General features: G+C 45.5%; 1 protein-coding gene across 3 annotated transcripts in view; it reads left to right on the plus strand.

Annotated features, from left to right (window-relative positions):
- The window catches only part of LOC137425613 (putative phosphatase IndB), a 36298-nt gene extending 34532 nt beyond the window's left edge, over window positions 1–1766 (plus strand). For all 3 annotated transcript variants that reach the window (XM_068114211.2, XM_068114210.2, XM_078769048.1), the window contains exon 4: window positions 53–1766. In XM_068114211.2, coding sequence (XP_067970312.1) covers window positions 53–553 — 501 coding nt within the window. In that variant the 3' untranslated portion in view covers window positions 554–1766. The remainder of the gene's footprint in view (window positions 1–52) is intronic.
- The last annotated feature ends 7225 nt before the right edge of the window (window positions 1767–8991 follow it).

Here is an 8991-nt window from a genome sequence, read left to right on the forward strand (position 1 = left end):
CTTTGTGACCTTAAGGTTGTACAACAGACCAATGCCGCTTGTTGTACTGCAGGTCGCCATCTTCACGGCAGACACGCGGCACAATACAGAGATGGCCGTCGTGAGCCTAGGCCTGGGTGGTCTGCTCGACGCCGTGATGTGCAGTGACGACGCCGACTCCGAGGACAAGCCATCACCACGCGGCCTGCTCAACCTCTGCCGGAGGCTCGCTGTCCCACCGCACCAAGCCGCCATGGTGGGAGACACTCGGGTCGACTTGTTTGCGGCAAGGAATGCCGGGCTCGCCCTCGCCATCGGAGTCTTGTCTGGGGCGGGCGACCGAGAGGAGCTTAAGAGTGGAGATGCGATCGTTAAAGACGTTTCTGCGGCTGCTGAGCTGGTGATGGCAGCTTTCGCTGGGGTGGAACCGATGGATTCCTCGCAGCTCACCGTTGCAGGAATCCAGAGGCTTGCTTGCTCACCTGTAGCGGTCAGGAATCGAAAGCACCGGATGGGCACCCCATGTGAGGAACGTTCAAGGAATTATAATTCTATAAACACCCAAGTAATTTGATGGGCAACTACCGTTCAAGTGTAGCGGATCTAGAGGAGTAAGAGGACATACATTCATTGTGCAGCATACAGTCCTTAGGAAAATGGCGTTAAGCTAGTGGGTGTGCCCACAGCCCTGCAGATATACAATATCCATGAATTTATTTTACAATTAACCTTTTTGGATTTCACAGTTTGGTTACATAGAGTAGTGTGGTATCCACCAATAAAGGAGTGCGGATGCTGTACGCAAGACAGAGAAGGAACCACCTTTAGAGGCCATTTTTCCCCCGCAGAGCAGGGGTTGCCCTTTTTCGGGCACCACGATCCCCTTTTTGAAGCAATGTTTTATGCTCTTCCTGCCGCCAACCCTGTTAGTCGCCTCTTGCGACACTCAGGGAATTATCAGTGAACTGGTGCTCAATTAGCCGACCTCGGAAGGATGACCAGGCTGAGTCAACCCCCGTCAACCCCCTGGCATTAATTCAGCGATCGACCGGGATTCGAACCCAGGATCCTAGGATCCCAAGCCGGCACCCTAACCGCTAAGCCAACACCAGGCTTGCAAGACGGTGAAGGAAGGCCAAAATTCCTCCTCTCGAGTCTTCTGAAACAATTTCACTTTATTCTGAAATTATAACTTTTAAAGACAGAGAACATTTTGCTCGGGAAGATTGTTCTTGCAAATTCACTTTGATCGATGTAATTGCAGCTTCGATCGTTCATCCCACGGTTTTTGCAATTTTGTGTATTTATGCATTTTGAACATCTCGGTCACCACCTCATCTTTGTGTGCCACCGATGCAACCTTTGCGCATTTGTGTTTTTAACATTAAAAGTTGCCTTTTTTAACTCGTAAAACTGAGCAAATGAAGTTTATATTCAGTGAGCATTCTGGGAAACAAAATTCTCGCTTTCAATAAATCTCCTGGATTTTGCAACTCGCAGTTGTGCTGCACATTGCTATAAATCTTTCGTTCGTTAATTTCCCGAATCTATTTCCACCTGCCGCATATATTTTCCCAAAAAGCGCCCGATGGTGTGGCCTGGCTGAACTATGAGAACACGGTGTTTGATTCCCCCGTTTCTGGATGCCCCGATGATGTCACAATGAAATAAGTGTCTCGAATGGCATTGCTAATGCACTGCAGATTACCCAACATTATCAAAACAATTTACAACCTTCAATAATAAATGTTGAAAGGTCATTAAAATGAACTGAGATGATCATGCAATGAGACTCACAATTTGTTTGTCGCTGGATACGTGTAAACTGTAAAGGAGTGAAAATAGTAACATTTACACTCAACATCATATTCAGCATTGTGGGATTTACTACCAAGGAAGTTCATTTTTGCAGGAACATGTTACTCTAGAAAACCAAAAACTACAACCTTAACTGAAATCTAATCGGCTTGTTCTTCTGACCGACCCAACTCATCCACCATGTTTCGTCCGAATCCGTCCATAACTTTTTGAGATATTGTGCTGTTTATCATATCATTTTCGGCTCCATCTCTCAATAGTGAAAATCACTTTTGGAATGATTGTTTCTGGATCTTCACCAAAATCTAATCAATTTGTCCTTGTCTGACACCCAACTCATCCACCATGTTTCGTCCGAATCCGTCCATAACCTTTTGCGATATTGTGCTGTTTATCATATAATTTTTGACTCCAGCTCTCAATAGTGAAGAATCACTTTTGGAATTAATGTATCTCGATCTTCACCTAAATCTAATCAATTTGTCCTTGTCTGACACCCAACTCATCCACCATGTTTCGTCCGAATCCGTCCATAACGTTTTGAGATATTGTGCTTTATCTCTATATTATAAAAGAAATTTTTTGTTTGTTTGTCTGCACGCGCTAATCTCCTGAACGGTGAAAGATAGGAGGAAACCTCTAAAACAAAAAAGGCGGGACGGGCCTCGGGAAGGTCGAGGACTTGGCGAGACCGGTCGAGGCCCACCTCGGCCAGGCCGGGCCCATTTCGCAATTAAAAGCTGAGCTGAATTATAGTAGTCAATCTTCTATGGCCGTGGGTAAAAGCTGAATTATAGTAGTAAATTCATTCAAAAAGAACCAAAAATGTCGGGCCAGGCCCAGGAAGGTTATACGCTAGGTGGCGAGGCCAGTCGAGGCCACTTCGGCCGGGCTGGGCCCATTTCGCAATTAAAAGCTGAGCTGAATTATAGTAGTCAATCTTCTACGGCCGTGAGTAAAAGCTGAATTATAGTAGTAAATTCATTCAAAAAGAACCAAAAATGTCGGGATGGGCCCCGGGAAGGTTATCGGCTAGGTGGCGAGGCCGGTCGAGGCCGCCTCGGCCGGGCTGGGCCAATTTCGCAATTAAAAGCTGAGTTGAATTATAGTAGCGAATCTTCTACGGCTGCGAGTAAAAGCTGAATTATAGTAGTAAATTCATTCAAAAAGAACCCGGGCAACGCCGGGTGCTTTCGGTTAGTATCATATAATTTTTGGCCCCATCTCTCAATAGTGAAAAATCACTTTTAGAATTAATGTATCTGGGTCTTCATCAAAATCTAATCAATTTGTGCTTGTCTGACACCAACTCATCCACCATGTTTTGTCCGAATCCGTCCATAACGTTTTGAGATATTGTGCTTTATCTCTATATTATAAAAGAAATTTTTTGTTTGTTTGTCTGCACGCGCTAATCTCCTGAACGGTGAAAGATAGGAGGAAACCTCTAAAACAAAAAAAGTCGGGACGGGCCTCGGGAAGGTCAAGGACTTGGTGAGACCGGTCGAGGCCCACCTCGGCCGGGCCGGGCCCATTTCGCAATTAAAAGCTGAGCTGAATTATAGTAGTCAATCGTCTACGGCCGTGTGTAAAAGCTGAATTATAGTAGTAAATTCATTCAAAAAGAACCAAAAATGTCGGGCCAGGCCCCGGGAAGGTTATAGGCTCGGTGGCGAGGCCGGTCGAGGCCACTTCGGCCGGGCTGGGCCCATTTCGCAATTAAACGCTGAGCTGAATTATAGTAATCAATCTTCTACGGCCGCGAGTAAAAGCTGAATTATGGTAGTAAAATCATTCAAAAAGAACCAAAAATGTCGGGATGGGCCCCGGGAAGGTTATCGGCTAGGTGGCGAGGCCGGTCGAGGCCGCCTCGGCCGGGCTGGGCCGATTTCGCAATTAAAAGCTGAGTTGAATTATAGTAGCGAATCTTCTACGGCTGCGAGTAAAAGCTGAATTATAGTAGTAAATTCATTCAAAAAGAACCCGGGCAACGCCGGGTGCTTTCGGTTAGTATCATATAATTTTTGGCCCCATCTCTCAATAGTGAAAAATCACTTTTAGAATTAATGTATCTGGGTCTTCATCAAAATCTAATCAATTTGTGCTTGTCTGACACCAACTCATCCACCATGTTTCGTCCGAATCCGTCCATAACGTTTTGAGATATTGTGCTTTATCTCTATATTATAAAAGAAATTTTTTGTTTGTTTGTCTGCACACGCTAATCTCCTGAACGGTGAAAGATAGGAGGAAACCTCTAAAACAAAAAAAGTCGGGACGGGCCTCGGGAAGGTCAAGGACTTGGCGAGACCGGTCGAGGCCCACCTCGGCCGGGCCGGGCCCATTTCGCAATTAAAAGCTGAGCTGAATTATAGTAGTCAATCGTCTACGGCCGTGTGTAAAAGCTGAATTATAGTAGTAAATTCATTCAAAAAGAACCAAAAATGTCGGGCCAGGCCCCGGGAAGGTTACAGGCTAGGTGGCGAGGCCGGTCGAGGCCACTTCGGCCGGGCTGGGCCCATTTCGCAATTAAAAGCTGAGCTGAATTATAGTAGTCAATCTTCTACGGCCGTGAGTAAAAGCTGAATTATGGTAGTAAATTCATTCAAAAAGAACCAAAAATGTCGGGATGGGCCCCGGGAAGGTTATAGGCGAGGTGGTGAGGCCGGTTGAGGCGGCCTCGGCCAGGCTGGGCCCATTTCGCAATTAAAAGCTGAGTTGAATTATAGTAGCCAATCTTCTACGGCTGCGAGTAAAAGCTGAATTATAGTCGTAAATTCATTAAAAAAGAACCCGGGCAACGCTGGGTGCTTTCGGTTAGTATCATATAATTTTTGGCCCCATCTCTCAATAGTGAAAAATCACTTTTAGAATTAATGTATCTGGGTCTTCATCAAAATCTAATCAATTTGTGCTTGTCTGACACCCAACTCATCCACCAAGTTTCGGCCGAATCCGTCCATAACTTCTTGAGATATTGTGCTTTATATTAGATCATTTTTGGCTCCATCTCTCAATAGTGAAGAATCACTTTAAGGATTCTTGTATCCGGATCTTCACCAAAATCTAATCGATTTGTCCTTGTCACACACCCAACATGTCCACCAAATTTTGTTCTGCTCACAGACGGACAGATGGGGGTGAAAACACAAGTGGTGGAGGTAATAAAGTAACAAATAGAAAAGATAATTGGGGAAACTCATCAGGTGAGAATCATATCCAACGGTCTTAAATGTTTTTTCTATCAACAGTCTATGAGCGGTTTGAGGATAAAAATGTAATTTGTTCAATAAATCTCAACGTCAGAGATGATTGTGCTGTTTAATTTGTTTTACTAATAATCTGAGGCTCGTGGATGAGGTTGAACAAATCACATGCAAGACAACGGAGAAATCGACTTAGTACATGGGATTTTTTCTCCCTTTACAGGAGCGAGGCTCATGGAAGAGCAAGGTTTTCTTTTTTTAAAACCTTGCATTCCACAATCATGAATTCTGGGATCAGAGGTGAATGTGAAACAGGCCAACAAACTCAAACCCAGCAGCATTTTCCGGTTTCTTGGGATATTTAGGGTCTGGATGGGATGGAGAAGATTTGTATTATGGTGTAATGTTCAGGGAACCTTTTTAATAGTACTAACTATTAATCAGACTCGGTGGTGTAAAATAGTAAGTGATGCTTCCTTGCTTGACGTTCAGCATTTAAAAGAGCATGAGAATCCCGATAGGTTGGCATCCATGAGGAGGAGGTAATGCTCCGATAATGAATTATCCGTTTTAAGGCCATTTTTCCCCGCGAGAACAAAAATTAGCCTTGCGGGCCCCATGACCTCATGGTTACCTTTTTGAGGCAATGTTTTATGGCCGGATGCCCTTCCTGACGCCAACCCGTAGTCGGCTCTTACAACGGACAGCCATACGGTGTACCGATTCTAAATCGGAGTACACACCAGGATCATTCATCCCAGCAACCTGGTACTCAGTTTGCCGACCTCGGAAGGATGACAGACTGTCAACCCCTCTGGCATTAATTCAGGATTCGAACTTCAGGATCCTAGGATCCCAAGCCTGCACCCTCAACCCCTCTGGCATTAATTCAGGATTCGAACTTCAGGATCCTAGGATCCCAAACCTGCACCCTCAACCCCTCTGGCATTAATTCAGGATTCGAACTTCAGGATACTAGGATCCCAAGCCTGCACCCCCAACTCCTTTGGCATTAATTCAGGATTCGAGGATCCCAAGCCTGCACCCTCAACCCCTCTGGCATTAATTCAGGATTCGAACTTCAGGATCCGAGGATCCCAAGCCTGCACCCTCAACCCCTCTGGCATTAATTCAGGATTCGAACTTCAGGATCCGAGGATCCCAAGCCTGCACCCTCAACCCCTCTGGCATTAATTCAGGATTCGAACTTCAGGATCCGAGGATCCCAAGCCTGCACCCTCAACCCCTCTGGCATTAATTCAGGATTCGAACTTTAGGATCCTAGGATCCCGAGCCTGCACCCTCAACCCCTCTGGCATTAATTCAGGATTCGAACTTCAGGATCTGAGGCTCCCAAGCCTGCACCCTCAACCCCTCTGCCATTAATTCAGGATTCGAACTTTAGGATCCTAGGATCCCGAGCCTGCACCCTCAACCCCTCTGGCATTAATTCAGGATTCTAACTTTAGGATCCAAGGATCCCAAGCCTGCACCTTCAACCCCTCTAGCATTAATTCAGGATTCGAACTTCAGGATCCGAGGATCCCAAGCCTGCACCCTCAACCCCTCTGGCATTAATTCAGGATTCGAACTTTAGGATCCGAGGATCCCAAGCCTGCACCCTCAACCCCTCTGGCATTAATTCAGGATCCGAGGATCCCAAGCCTGCACCCTCAACCCCTCTTGCATTAATTCAGGATTCGAACTTTAGGATCCGAGGATCCCAAGCCTGCACCCTCAACCCCTCTGGCATTAATTCAGGATCCGAGGATCCCAAGCCTGCACCCTCAACCCCTCTGGCATTAATTCAGGATTCGAACTTTAGGATCCGAGGATCCCAAGCCTGCACCCTCAACCCCTCTGGCATTAATTCAGGATCCGAGGATCCCAAGCCTGCACCCTCAACCCCTCTGGCATTAATTGAGGATCCGAGGATCCCAAGCCTGCATCCTCAACCCCTCTGGTATTAATTCAGGATTCGAACTTCAGGATCCGAAGATCCCAAGCCTGCACCCTCAACCCCTCTGGCATTAATTCAGGATTCGAACTTCAGGATCCTAGGATCCCAAGCTTGCACCCTCAATCCCTCTGGCATTAATTCAGGATTCGAACTTCAGGATCCTAGGATCCCAAGCCTGCACCCTCAACCCCTCTGGCATTAATTCAGGATTCGAACTTCAGGATCCGAGGATCCCAAGCCTGCACCCTCAACCCCTCTGGCATTAATTCAGGATTCGAGGATCCCAAGCCTGCACCCTCAACCCCTCTGGCATTAATTCAGGATTCGAACTTTAGGATCCTAGGATCCCGAGCCTGCACCCTCAACCCCTCTGGCATTAATTCATAATTCCAACTTCAGGATCCGAGGATCCCAATCCTGCACGCTCAACCCCTCTGGCATTAATTCAGGATTCGAACTTCAGGATCCGAGGATCCCAAACCTGCACCCTAACCGCTAAGCCCACACCAGGCTTTCGAAGGAAGAAGTGGAGGTGAGCAGTAAACTTGGATTTCGAAAGGTTAACCAGTATGGGGTTACTCGAAGAACGTGATCATCCTGGAAGAGCAAGGATGAGAAGACGAGCAATGTGGAGCAAGACCAAAAGCAATATGGTGGAAAACAGAGACCATCAACCTGTCTGCTGCTGCATAAGAGAGCAACGTGGCACGTGCTTCTTCTTTTTGGGAGATACTATTGATGTTCCGAGCTTTGGACTCGACAGAATTCAGGAGACTGTTGTGAAGAGGGGGAACAAAGGCACAAGTAGGAACAGTACTCCATCAAGCTGCAGGCCAAGGCTTTGTAGGCCATAAAATGTTCATATATGCCAAGGAAAGGCCAAGCATGATGGATACCAGGTCTGCAGCTCACCTGGGAGGCCAGTTTGGGAAAAGTCTGCTCAGCAAAGGTCATGGCTAATGGTAAGGTGAAGCAGATTGAGAGAGTGAACTTCTTCATGGTGCAGATCACAGAAAGTAGATTGGACGGTTACAGAGTTGATCTTTCCAGGGAGAAACAGAGGGAATTTGAGCCTTGCTTGGATTGAATGCCATGTTCCAGATGTCGGAGCAGCATCATATCATTTCGTGATTTCCTGAGAGGGACACAGCTGCTGCCAATCTGTCATTGAGATGAGGTACCCTGTCTGCAAAGTAATAGGGTTTTCTAGTGAATTGTATAGGTTGTTAATGTAGACAGAGAACTAAACTAGGCCCAAAGTGCGGCCTTGTGGAACTCCTGCCTCTAGTGGCAGAGAAGATGAAAGGGTTCTATTTAGAGCTACATGCTGAAGGTACACAAAGGAAGTTGGGCACCAGAAATGGAGGTGGTCTTGGATATCACATTCAGACAGCTTTGTGAGCAGAGCGGAGTCAGACAATGTTAACTGTGTGTTATATCAAAAAAAAAAAAACACAACCTTGACTCCTTTTTTGAGGTTCAGGACCTCCATTTCCTTTTGAGAAAGATGGAGCAGCATGTCCGGAGTCGAGTGACTGGGACAAATTCCTAATTCCTACCAAATAGTCAGGTTCACTATTTTTTTCGTTCAAAGTTTTTGGAGATTAGCAAAACTATACATTTTTGGAATATTCAGAGCATGAGGAACCCAAAAATTAATGTTGGTATTTGTGTCATTCCACGAAAACGGTACGATTTGGATTTTTTTTATTTTTTAAATGACCCAAATGTTTCACTTTTCTGAATACCCCACAACATTAAGGACATATTTAACTTGCAGGAAAAAATATTTTCCCATCTCAGGCATTAAATCCCTATTATTATTGGTCATTATTTTATGATACGGCACTATATTTTCTCAACCCCGTTATGGACACTCTGGAAGCTGTTTGAATATGATTATGAACTGTATTTGTAATTAAACAAACATTTTCCTATTCATCAAATGTCCCTCACACTAATTAAATAATTGGAAATATAAAAAGTACATCAATTCTTCCACTTTTGTTATACTAAAGCTTCAAATGT

Source organism: Myxine glutinosa, unplaced genomic scaffold (genome assembly GCF_964187855.1).
Source record: "Myxine glutinosa unplaced genomic scaffold, kmMyxGlut1.1 SCAFFOLD_1013, whole genome shotgun sequence".
Classification (NCBI taxonomy): Eukaryota; Metazoa; Chordata; class Myxini; order Myxiniformes; family Myxinidae; genus Myxine; species Myxine glutinosa.